The sequence below is a fragment of the Excalfactoria chinensis genome, chromosome Z, assembly GCF_039878825.1.
Source record: "Excalfactoria chinensis isolate bCotChi1 chromosome Z, bCotChi1.hap2, whole genome shotgun sequence".
In the NCBI taxonomy this organism is placed as follows: domain Eukaryota; kingdom Metazoa; phylum Chordata; class Aves; order Galliformes; family Phasianidae; genus Excalfactoria; species Excalfactoria chinensis.
In genome coordinates, this window is record NC_092857.1 from 1095592 (window position 1) to 1108520 (window position 12929).

At 39.6% G+C, this 12929-nt stretch overlaps 1 protein-coding gene across 4 annotated transcripts in view; it reads left to right on the forward strand.

The window, feature by feature from the left end:
• The window catches only part of DYM (dymeclin), a 134121-nt gene that overhangs the window by 9563 nt on the left and 111629 nt on the right, over positions 1-12929 (forward strand). For all 4 annotated transcript variants that reach the window (XM_072359971.1, XM_072359973.1, XM_072359970.1 and 1 more), the window contains 4 exons: positions 2621-2673; positions 3302-3395; positions 3839-3972; positions 9850-9922. In XM_072359971.1, coding sequence (XP_072216072.1) covers positions 2621-2673; positions 3302-3395; positions 3839-3972; positions 9850-9922 — 354 coding nt within the window. The remainder of the gene's footprint in view (positions 1-2620; positions 2674-3301; positions 3396-3838; positions 3973-9849; positions 9923-12929) is intronic.

A 12929-nucleotide genomic window follows, 5' to 3' on the forward strand; every position in this document is an offset into this window, starting at 1 on the left:
TTTCTAGCTGTTAAAGCTCATTTTCGTTTCAGTAGCAAAAAGAATGGCTCAGATATTGAAAGCTTTGCTGAAATTCTGAGGGTCTTGCTTGGTCTGATTATTGATTCTGACAGTTCTTTGAAGTTTGAATATTGTGTGCTTGAATAACATGAGGGACGGGGGGAAAAAAAACAACAAAAACATGTAAGAATGCTCTAGTTTAATGCCTTAAGATTTAGGGGGAAGAAGTGAACTGTAATTAGGACTAATGTATACACTTAAGGTTTAAATTCTGAAGCAATTAAAATAATCACTCAGCCTGTATTCTAGAAGAATCGAGCGTCTTTGGATAGTGGGAGGTGGACAGTTTTTGTTGGGTTATGGTTATTCAGTATCTGAGAGCTCTCCAATGTGTTGATGTCCAGTATAGCGCTCACCATGCTTGCCAATGCTCAGAAGGGGTACATCCTGGAGACAGGCAGCCAGATGGACAAATTTAGATGCTTAAAATAGATATATCTTTGTCTCACCCAGAACTAGCAAATAATGTTGTCAGAAGCTGTTGACAAGGCATTCTGGTTTTGTACCATTTGCTTTTAATTACTCTGCATGTTTTTAGCACTGAAACAAGAGACCACCTTTGAGACTGATTTTAATGTTTTAAAGCATGTGTCTTAAGTATGTTTTCTCTTTCTGAGACTTACGTTTGAAAGCAGTTTTTAAGAGGAAAAAGGCCAGCGTTTGATTTTAATGAAGCTGATCTTCATACAGTAAAAATGCCTTTAGATGCTCAGCTGTAGGTGCAGAGCTGTATGCTGTCAGTTCACTACACAGTAAGTTACTCTGAGCCACAGAGTAGTTGCAAGCATATTAAAATGTATTTGTTTCTATCTTGAAGTCTCTCCAATTGAAAACCTCTGAAATAATCCCATCAGTTGCTGTTCCTACCAATATCCTTATCTCTTTTGTCTTCAGTCTCAGCTGTTCTTATATTAATCTGGTTACTCATTGGGAAATGTAATCCTAATGCTTAGGAAGCAACAGCAATTTTGGTAATCTAATTATGACAGTATTAAGTTTTGCAATATTACTATATTACACTTTTCCAACAGGGAAAAATATTTCTCTGGTAAAAAGCACTGTAATTAAAAGCTTGTAAAGGAAGCTGAAGGATTTTATTTTTCTTCAGGTTGATGATTTACAATAAATGTTTCTCATACTGAAACATATTTCTGCTTGGAGATATTTCCTTTCTTACATTTAATGACATGTCAGCTGTATGTCTCTTCCCATGAGTCCTAATCCAACTTGAAACTAATGGTGCTGAGAACGATGTTGGGTGCTGTAGGCTCACTTGGGTTTTGATATTGTCCAGGCTGTTATTGATTTCGGCTGCAAATTAATGAAAAGAAACATTAACAGGTAATTATATAAAAATTTGGATACAAAAGATGTCTTGGCAAGAGTTGAGGAAGATGAGTCATTAAGTCGTTACTATAATAGCTGGGAATGAAAGATGGGAAAGAGGAGAGCTGAAGGAGTAGTGTTACAGAGCTGCTAAGGGCAGAAGGGAGCTCTAGGGCTTGTCTTACCCTGTGCAGTGCTGAAAGCAAGTCAGCAAGGTGCCCAGGGCTGTGCCCTGTTGGATTTTAAGCATCCCCAAGGATAAAGATCTCACAAACTCTAACCAAGCTGTTCTGGTAATTGATTGTCCATGGGACAAAATGGTGGCTTAGAACATATATGAGTAGTTTTTGCTTGAAACTGTATTTAATTTTAAGATATGAGTGTGTTGCAGAAGTGGTTTTTTATATGCTCAGTGTTTGCATCCCAAGGTAGCATGGAGGAACATTTTGTCTTTTTTCTCTAAGGACCTTTCCAGCTTTGGCCACTCTTGGAAACTGCATCTGCCCAGATGAGCTGCAGATCTAATCCAGAGATCCCGTGGGAGCTATTGAGGTCTTTCTGGGAACATGGGAGTTGAACTGACCAAATCTACTGAGTTTTGTTATGGTCTTTGAGTTGTGGGTGAATGGGAGAGAAGAGTCAGCTAGAGAACTTACAGAACCTACTGCATCCACTCTATTTTATTCTCTTTAATACCTTCTCTTATCACGTGGACTGTTATGTGGTTACCGTGTACTGCTGTAATTACAAGCTGAGAATATGCAAAAATATAGGACAGTGTCTGGGTGCAAAACTGGATTAGGAGATCCAAAGAAGTACATACACGTATGTACATACATGGGCTCCATATTGCATCACAACAGTGTATTTCAGTGGTGTTTGTCATTTTGAAAGCATCAAACTTGCTGTGTATCTGATTTCAGTGAATTAAGCTAATGCCTAATTTCAGTGACATCAAACCAGACATGGCAGCATTGAAGCCGCAGGGGGTAGTACTTGTAACTAGTGGTTCAGTGACGTCTCATTGACAATTCACTTTTGAATATCAGTTTCCTCTTTTAGTTGTCGTTGTACTTCAAATGCATATTGTACTGCTCAGTATCCATGTAAATTATCTAATGTGTTGTTAAAATGAAATGCTCCATAGCAATGTTTTACTGTTTTGTAACGGATTTTCTCTTCAAGTAATGGGACTTGAATTGCTAATGGAACCATTTTTTCTTCCTCCCCATAGTGCTGACTTAAAACTTTTGGAAGAAGCAACCATCTCAGTCTGCAAATCTTTAGGTGAGAAACTGACATCTTATCTTGTTTCCTTGTGGTTGAGCAAAACAGTTAACAACACAGATGTACACATTCACATCTTTTGTATACGTGACTCTGTAGGTATCCCAGTGATAAGATTAGAATAGAGTCAAGTGTGTTTATATATTCCAAGCCTTTAGAATGTTAGCTTTTCTTTTGTAAAGCATGAAATGACTGAGAGGTTTAAAACAAATAACTACATCCTTGTTACCTCTTTTTCCATCTGCCCTCAAAGATCATCAGTGAGGGAGAAGAATTAATCAGGGGTGAGAGGAAGGAATAATACAAATGTGGTAAGTGGTATTACAAAGAGGCTGCAAGTAGTGGAAACCTGCTCTGCTGTCGTGCTTTATGCAAGCCTTGGAAAGGGAGCAATAGGAGCTTCACATTGGAGTATTTTTAATTTAGAACAAAAATTATTCTAGAGAACATCCATGGAGTAGTAAAGCATGTACTGGAAAACCTTAAAACCAGAATGACAGCTGTTTAGGAAAAAAGTTACCACGCTTTCTACAGCATTGGTGTTTGTTTTCATTCTTCATACAGTTTGAACTAAATTGTCTCAACTTACAAATGCTATTTAATTGTATCTTTGCAATTCTTCATCTAGTTGAGAAGAATCCTCGAACAGGAAACCTTGGGTCGTTGATTAAAGTCTTTCTTTCTAGAACCAAAGAATTAAAAATATCAGCAGAATGTCAAAAGTAAGTACTGGGGAAAAAAAAATGGGTGCACCTTTTCACACTTAAACTTTCCATTTCTAGCTAGTGTTGGAGTTATGCTCTAGCAGTTGACATAGTTACCAAACAAAGTAACTTTGATGACAGAACTGCCCTGCTTATATCTGGAGAAAGATGCTGCTCCTTCCTGGATGGTTTCTGCTTATTTAATCCATAAACACGTCAACATAGCTTGATGTTGTGCTGTCGTATGAGCTTCTCAGTGCCTGCTTGTTGGGACTCAAGGAAATGTAATGAAGCTGTAGTCTCTCTGCATTCAGAAAGAATCTCAGTGTTTTGGAGCACTTCAGCTTTTCCTTGCTTCAGCCATAGGAACTCTTTTGTTAGTGTCATGTATCTTGTGATGATTGTTTTCAATGCATGTTTTCAAATTGCATTACTGATTCCTGTTTCTGCTTCCTTTCCAGTCACCTCTTTATTTGGCAGGCTCACAATGCATTATTTATTATCTGCTGTTTGCTGAAAGTGTTCATCAGTCGAATGTCAGAAGAGGAACTGCAACTTCATTTTACTTATGAGGATAAGACACCTGGCTCATACGGTAGGTATCTTCTACTGAAAGTGAGGAATACTGATGCTAGATGTGTGTCTTACCCTCCAGGACACCCTATGAGATTGAAAGTATGTAGGTGGTAGTAAAACAGACTTTCATCTTTTGAGTCTGAAATAATTAGTTGTAAACCATCTTCCTTTTCACCTAGCATATGAAGGAGAATATCTTTCAAGTGTGCTGAGAGCTTTTAGTGACCTGTTGACTGTTGCCTTCTGTTAGAATTAAACATTCGTTAAAAAACTGTTAGTACATTGTAGGTTCTCATGGAAAACTAGACCTCTTCTTCAGCTGTGTTCATGTTGTGCACGGGATGGCCTCTAAGTCAGTGGGAGGAACAAATGAGGATGGAGTGTAGCTTTCCTGCCACTACTGTGAGAGTGATACTGGAGGAGTTGTTTAGGAGGCTGGATTCCTTGTACTTGCAGAGATTGGAGAATGTTACTTTTCTTATTTCAACAGTTCACCACTTTCAGTGACATCAGGGGATTAATGCCATTGTTTCTCCCTCACTGGGACTTAGACGTTTCCTTCTCTTTGTGGTTCTGCATGTTGATTGCCACTTGTGACCCTGCACGTGCACTTCACTACTCTGGCCCTGCGGGAAGTGCAGGAGATACTGATCATATTGCTTGGTTCTCTTTATTCTGATGGTGGAGAAAGAGGAGAATTATTCCTCATAGAACACCTTTTGAACATAAGATCCATTGTTGTTCTTATGCCTTGGGAGATGCATAGCCATACATCAGGAGAAGGGTATTGTGAAAATAAACATACCCTTTGCTTTACCTTTCACATTCCATAATTCAGCAACACCTAGGGAATGGAATTATTGTGCTTTTTATAGAAGTATTGACAATTACAGTGAATTTTTGATCCCTTGAAAAGGCAGAAGCTAAAATTTAGCTGATGGACAATAACTTCTACCAAAGTATCGGAAAAGCAAATTTAAGCAGAACGTTTTAAAAGGAAAAAGTACTCTGCCAGGAAAAAACAAACAAACTTGCAAAACAAGAAAGATAGCAGCAAAGGAATGGCTTTGTTGTATAAGCACTCCTGCTGTCATCTGAAAAAACAAACCAGGGAAGTCCTTTCTGAGCATGAATGTGTTCAGTTTTCTGCTGACAGCAAAAAGAAAACCCACGTGTCTGCTATGAAGCTCTGTGTAGATCTGTGTCGAGACACCTTTGCAGAATACATGGTGGATAATGCTGGCAAGGCAGCATTGATCTCTTTAGCTTTAAGATACTGTTGACTTTGTAGTTGCATGTATATTGCATAAAGCCAAAAATGGTCAGTCCGAAAAAGACGGGCATCAGAATGCTGATAAGCATGCAAGTGAATTGCAAAAGAGTAACCAAAAGTGACTGAATGTGGATCTCCCTCATCTGTCAGCCCAGCAAAAATGCTGCTCAGAATGCCTGACAGCTGCTTGCTCACTAAATAGTGAAAACTGCTCATGAAAATCTGTTTAACTCCTTGGCGCCTGCCATTGCTCTGGGGAAATCAACTTCTGATGCCAAGAGATTAAGTGCTGCATGTTGAAATGGTTTAATGTATTTAAACTGAGGTGAGTAATCTCCAAGAATGAGGTCAGCTAACTGATGGAGCAGCAAGTAGTGCCCGCTGATAGCACTGTGTCACTGCAGGTTGTTGGGGGGTTTAGACCTATTTACTGAAAACAAACAAACAAAAAAAGCCTGCCTACCTCTTGCTTCTTCAGTGTAGCACAGGAAAACAGTTGGAAATGCTGACAACTTTTGTTAGCCTGGGCATCAGCAATCTTTATTTCTCATGCTGGGAGTTCCTTGTGGTGCAGTGTTTAAAAGAGAAGAAAACCGAAGTGACTTTGCCACTGGGAGAGATCCATGTTTATCCAATCTTTGGTAGCACTCAGCTGTAATTCTCAGTGATGTTTACTAGTGTTAATTTTGTGCACATTGATGGCAAATGTGCTTAGCAATTATCTTGGAGCTGAATGCTAGCTGGGTGTTCTTGATTAGGAGGAGGATTGTGTGTGGTCTGCTGGCTAAGGCAGGAGGCTGAAGGCAGGAAACCAGTTCTCTGTCCCTGCTTAGCTGTGGGCTGAGGCCAGCACTGCTCCTGACCCGTGTTTCCAGTTGGAATACCTTCTTCAAGGTACTGGGTTTTATAGCATGCTGTGTGCACACAGCCAGCATTTCTTCTTCCTAACAAATTCTTCCCATAGTGCTTTTAAGTATATACTGTATGGTTCTTATACTTAGCAATGTGAAAAGTGAAGTAAAATTTACAGAGCATAGTGGAATGCTTTTGTGTTAGGGTTCATTAAAGGAAACAGAATAAAAGTTTTTCTTTTTTTTTTTTTTAAAATTTTCATAATTAAGTGTGGCTTTCTACAGTATATATTTTATTCTTTAGAATGCAACTTGTTCTGAAGCTTATACAGATTTATTTATGCAGATTTATGAATACATTCTGTTTGCATTCATCAGTGTTTCTTGTGGGAAAGCATAAGCATTCATCTTAACCCTCTGGAGTTGTTCTGTTTCCGTGTTTAAATGATCGGCATCACATTCTCTTTCCTTTCAGCTTGTGAATCCATCGTAGTATCACGTTCCATGAGATTAAGCAGAGAACCTGTTAGCTCAGAGTGCCTAACCACGTTGTCAGCTCACCCAGTTTGCTCACTGTGCAGTCACAACATCAGCACCTGCTGTGGGTTTGGTATTTCAGACAGAACTTTGTGTGACAGTACTGGTCTATGGAAATACCCTTGTCACAGGCTATTGAGAAATGCCTTCTGTTTCAGCAGGTTATGTTTATGTAGCCACTATTGTTTAGATGGCGCTTTACCAGGCTTACCTGGAAGAATTGCCTCCCAGCTTTTGCAGTTCATTGCTTTCAATCTTTCTAGATGCTCAGTTTATGCTTTTTCCTGCTAGACTGTATTTAAGCTTGGAAGAAAGCTCTGTAATGGTGTTTCACATCATAAGGTGTGATTAGTGGGGTTTTCCCCTTGCAGAAAGGTTAAGTACAAGGGAGTAAGTAAGTCACAGCCTACCTCTGTAAGGCTCTGATGAAGAAGTGGCACAGGGCTGAGTCTCTGCTGCAGGAGGGTTTATTGAATTCCTCCCGTAATACACAGACTCTTAATAGAAGTTCTCACCCACTGGCAGTTTTCAGGTGGTTCCTTATGCCAGGAAGTACACCCTTTGTCTTTGCTTGTAATTGGGAACTTACAGGCAGCTCTGGGGAGTATTGCTCAGCTTCAATTGTAGGAGATTCCTCATTGAGACTTAAATCATGTCCTTAAATTTCAGCTAAAAATTACTGATGCCAGTCAGTGCTAAAATGGACTTGGCACATGCTGAAGCAGGAGTAAGTCTTCAGCTTGTTTAGCTTTTGGTAAGGCTTCCTTTGCCTGTATCCCTTAGTTTCTTTGAGGTTTTCAATTGCATTGAAAGTATGGAAGAGATTGGCATGTGCTATGTATTGTATTCTAAAGCAAACTGTTGATTCATTTAGCCTGTTCCTTGACCTGTAATAAACTTTATTCATTCTCAGTATAGAAGCTTTTAGCATAAAGTTGCCAAAGACTATATTTGGTACATTATAACAAATGCGAAAGAATTCCAAAGTGCCTATTGACTTAGGAAGAACACAGCTGAAAATGTACAGTTTGTTTGGGATCATACCTGGGCTCTGACACGCAGTAATCTTGTTTTTTCCTGGCAGATGACCATGGCAAAGAGGACATGAAGGGGGGAAATAAACAAGCATACATTCACCAGAGCCCCTAAAGACTCGCATGAGCTGTCAGTTATTGTGTACAGGAAAAGAAGGGTAGCATTAGTTCATGTGTTCATTGTTAGCACTGCTGAGGGAAAGTTGGGAACCCCTGGGAGCTGAAGATCTAACCACAATACCCAAAGAAGCTTCGTGTCTGTGGGTTGTACAGTTAACGACATGTATGAGGCTTTAAGTGCTGTTGCACAAGTAATTTGATTTATTGCTCTAGTACAGGTTCTATCCAATCTATAGGAGCAATAGGGCAGCAAAACAGGTGGCATCTAAGATGAGGTTATACCTTGTTGTGTCAATATGTTGGGCTCATCCTGCTGCTGTAGCTCAGATTGGGTTGTGACAACGTAGTGTGTTGGTATTGGAGAAACAGTGAGGTTTTATTACTGACGTCAGATCCCGTATCATGGCTCTAACCTTGTCTGGACAGATTCACCCTTTACTTACTTTCCCGAAGGCTTTCAGTGGATCCGAGTATGTGATCTATGAGTGTGAATAAGTGTGGTGTGCATTGTCTTTATCCTGCTATTGAAAAGGACATTGTTTATGAAAACACAGAGTGTTCCATGTTTATGGCTTGCTCTCACGTTATAGATTTGGCATGCATCCGCATCATTGTTTGGAAAGACAGAATTAAGCAAGAATGCCTGTGCCCCAATGGGGAAAAGGATACATTAATTATTCTAGATGAATGACATTGATTGCAGCAATTAAGGTTTTTAGGGGGCAAAAAAAAAAAGTTTGAGAACAGAGCAGGAAAGGCAGGAATCTTCCATTCTGCATAATTGTTCCAATTCAGTGTTTCTTGCAGCAGTTGGAATAAAAAGTATGGGGAAGAGCCCTCTTTCACATTCAAACAACATTGCTCACTCTTCAAATAAGTTGTGTAATAGAGTATGGTGGAAACAATAGTCTTAATATGTTGTTACTTTTTCTGTCCTTTTTCTTCTCCCTTTATTCAACCATTAAGAGAAAAAAAACCCAACAATAGGTCCCTTTTGGCATTGTGGAGCAGTCTTGCTCTATCAGCATTTTCTAGATTCATAAAACTGTTCAAAAGTGGCACCTTCAAGTGCCTTTGGCACACATTATTTGGACTTCATTGCTGGCTGTGGTTTCTGTCTGAGGTTAAATGCTCCTAGCAGTTCTTGTTTTCAGCTAACAGGAGCTACGCTGTATTGCCCTTGAGGGATTCTATATGAAGGAAACCATATTTCTGTGATTAAAAAACTGACCTCATTTTGAATGTGCAGTTCACTAGGTAACAGTTGTTAATACGTGTTCGATAAACTGACTGTGGAAAGAAGTGATTTTGCTTTGTTGTGAATTTTCCCTCTGATGTTTGTTGAAGTTGAGTTTTGGAATTACAGACTTTACAGTTTGGGTTAAGCAGAATCACACCGTCATAACCTGGCTGTACTGCTGTGCTTATTGCATGACCTGCTTCCAAATGGAAGCACAAAATGAACAAGATTTGTGTGTTCATTGTGCTGCAATGCCTATTTGACAATGCAGAGGAGAAAGCTTTGCCTGCTCTTAGGCATTCAGCACTGTGAAAACCCTTTGCTTCGAAAGAGTACTGTTTAAAGTACCATTCAGTGCATGTTAGACAGATGTAACTTCTTTCTCTCTCTGCTTGTTTTTCACTTGATATTAAAAAAATGGGGAAATATGAGCAATGCAGGGGATTTTGAGAGGAGACTTGAACAGTGGGCTGGTTGAAGTCCCTGGTGATCAGTCAATCATACTGTCCACAGGAGCACGATTAAATATGAGCTTAGGTAAGCAGTAAGCCTGTATTCAGTATTAGCATACTTCCTGCGGAGTACACCAACTTCCAATTGTTAGTAGCTATTTGTTTTACATGTAAAAATCCTAGCATCACGGGTGATAATCCCAAATGTTTCATGTAAAAATGCTTTAGTTTTAAATCTAACATTTCTTCTAGTGTTTGTCCCTGAATTAGACATCTTCATCATCTGAGCTTGTGTTTAAATGTGTTTAAATCTAGGGGTGTTTGTTTGTTTGTTTTGTTTTTTGTTTTATCTGAAAATCTAGAAAACCTTTGCTGTGATTCACTTTCAGGAACAGAATGTGAAGACCTCATAGAAGAGCTGCTGTGCTGTCTCATCCAGCTCATTGTTGAAATTCCCCTCTTGTAAGTTGGCTTTGTTTTCTTCAACCTCCCTCAGTAAGCTGAATATATGAGGGAATATAAGCATGCAGTGATGAGTTCATAACATTGAATGCCTAGATTTGAATGCTGCATATGGTGACGCAGTACTGATGTTGATAACCCACAGCCCTGGGTTGGAAGAAAGACATGGTCAGCGTTGTGCACCCAGCTCAAGCCATCAGAAGTTATTTTGTTTGCTTCATTTGATGTGATTCCACATTCCATGGCGATATGTGGCACAGAACATAACTAATTTTCTTTTTACAATTGATAGCATTAAATGAGGGTAAACTTACTTTGTTCTTTAGGAATAAAAGTGTTTTTCCACCTCTGCTTAGATTAACGTTTTTCTAATGTGAACTTCAGCAGAGGTCATGTCAGCAACTGCTTTTCTGCTTAAATTACTTTGTAATCTGTGCCTAAAGCATGTTGCTTCAACTAAAGCATCACAGCTTTGAAAGCGTTTCTGAGTATTTAGTATAGTGGCATATATGGCATATAACTGATTTAGTTTGGTACTTTGTGGTGCTTCTTGGTTGGGAAGCAGACCAAGATTCAGCAGTTGAAACATTGCTCTCCATAAGTACAATCACGGCAGCATTGCATGAGGTTTGGGTAGTCCTGTGTAACAAATTAGCGATGTAATTTTGTTCTATTCTGTGAGGTTGGTGACTGCATCCTGGAGCAGGTGCGCCTTTTGAGCAGAGCAGATGAGAGGGAAGTACAGAGGAGTGAAAGGACTGAGATAGGTGGGGAATTCAGGCATCTGACAGGGTTTTTTGAAGTCCCATTATCTGTGTGGAATCCTGTATCATGTTTATCTTTCTGTCAGGAAGAGTTTTACAGGCAGAAATGTTCTTAACCCTTTTCAGCAGCTGACCCTGTCAGCTTCTGTATTTCTGTGTGAATGCGGATGCTGGGAACAGAAGTATCTGTAGAAAGCACTCAGCCCTCGTTAATACTTTGTACACTGATGATTCAATTAAAACAGTTACAAAGCCTGGTTAAAGTGTTCAAAGATCAGATGTTTCGGAAACATTATTTACTTCCTGAAAGAGGTGGATGTGGAAATACCTATTTCATTTTTTGACAGATAGGATTTCTTGTCTTTGTTTATCCACAAATGGCATGCTGCTAAATCGTCAGCTTGAACAGCAATAAGAGGGATACTAAGACTTACAAAAATGGAAGTTGTTCCCATGTTTGCCAGTGTAAAAGAGTGAAATGAACTCTGTTCTTCTGTGTTTGCAATGTAGTTCAGAATAGCAGGGTTTTTTAGAAATATTCAATGGTCTGAGCAGAGGATTGTGACAACTGCCACATCATTTGGGTTCTGTAGATACACTTTCATGAAGGAGTACCACAGGCAGCTGCTGTCTGAATGCGTATCTTCTCCAGATCCTGCTTTTAATATATTTTTTTTCTCCCTCAGTAAAATTCTAAGATTAATTTTAGTGTGTTTGTCACTCTCCCCATATCCAAAGCACAGGAGCAGAGGCGCACGTACAGCAGGCCTGGAAAATTCACTTTCAGAATTGTCCTATATTATCATACCAAGTGCCTTTTGGTGGAAGAAGTCAGTGCACTTAGAGCATTAGAATCATTAAGGCTGGAGAAGACTTGTGAGATCCCTAACCCACCCCACCGTGCCCCCTGTCTGTGTTCCCCAAGTGCCACATCTCCACAGTTCTGGAATACCTCCAGGGATGGGGACTTCCCCACCTCTATGTACAGCCTGTGCCAATGTCTGACTACTCTGAAAAGAAATGGTTCCTAATATCCAGCCTGTACATAACTGAAGGAAACATTTGGAAAATGACTGAAGGAAAAACAATGTGCTGATTTTTGCTGGGAAAGGCTCCAGAGCTGCATAGCAAAGCATATCGAGGAGGAGTGTTAACAAGGAATGGGAGAAACTGTTTTTCAGCATTGGCTTTATTTAGAGAGGTAAAATATCTTTCCTGGCAGCTGCACTCAGTGCAGCTAGTGCAAATTGTATCAGGGACCATGGGGCTTTGCATTGTTGTGGCCCAGTATCTGAGAATTATTGAGAGTTTCTTGAGTAACCCTCATGAAAATTAGGCTCTGCTGCACTGTACAAAGTGCCAGTGGAGAAGGTGTTGTGTATTAACATTTAGATGTAAGAAATGTTATAGAAATGTCAGTTATTGCATTTCATGAATCAGACTTGTGCAGTCTCTTCTAACACTCGCGTTACAGTACATGGATGGTTGGCTTTTGACTCGCTTGGGTATCTTATGAGTCCTCTGCTTTTCCTTTGGTCTTGCTAACATTAGCACTCCAAGAGTTTACATTAATGACCAAAATTTCATAGTCAGCAAGAAGGTACAACTTCGGGGTTGAACTTTACAAGTTTTATGTAGAAACTGTTGCGAGATAGAGCTCCCAAAGCTTAAAATTATAAAGACTGCTTTCAGCAGCTTGTTAAGGGCTGGTGTATGTAAGGGAACATCTGGTTGTTATCAGTACATTTTCACTTCATTAAGAGCTATAAATGCATGTGGAAGGAAAATGAAATACTGTGATCTGGTTACATCACTGCTAAGTAGCGCCCTGTGGTGCCAGTGGAAGGGAGTTGATATTTCTGTTACATTCCATTATTATTATTATTATTTTTTAATGGTTAAAATTGTTTTAGGCTGCAATCTTAATTACTTCCACACTTAAATGCTATCAGTGTTTGACTCATGTAAGGGTGTTCTCTGTGTTTTCTGAGGGCTTAAGAGTCAATTTTAGGAGGAAGAATGGAGACAGAACTGATCATGAAGCTCAGTGGAACCATCAATGCATACAGACAGTGCCATTTACAGGTAGTGAGACTTGCTGATTGTAAGCAGCAGAGGGGTCAAGAACTGTGTGATTGTAGGTCTTGTTTTGTTTTGTTTTTAAGCCAGTAACTGGTTTGGTTTAATGTGTGCTGTCCTATGTGACATGCAGCACAGTCTGCTGCAGGGCTCTGCTCATCAGC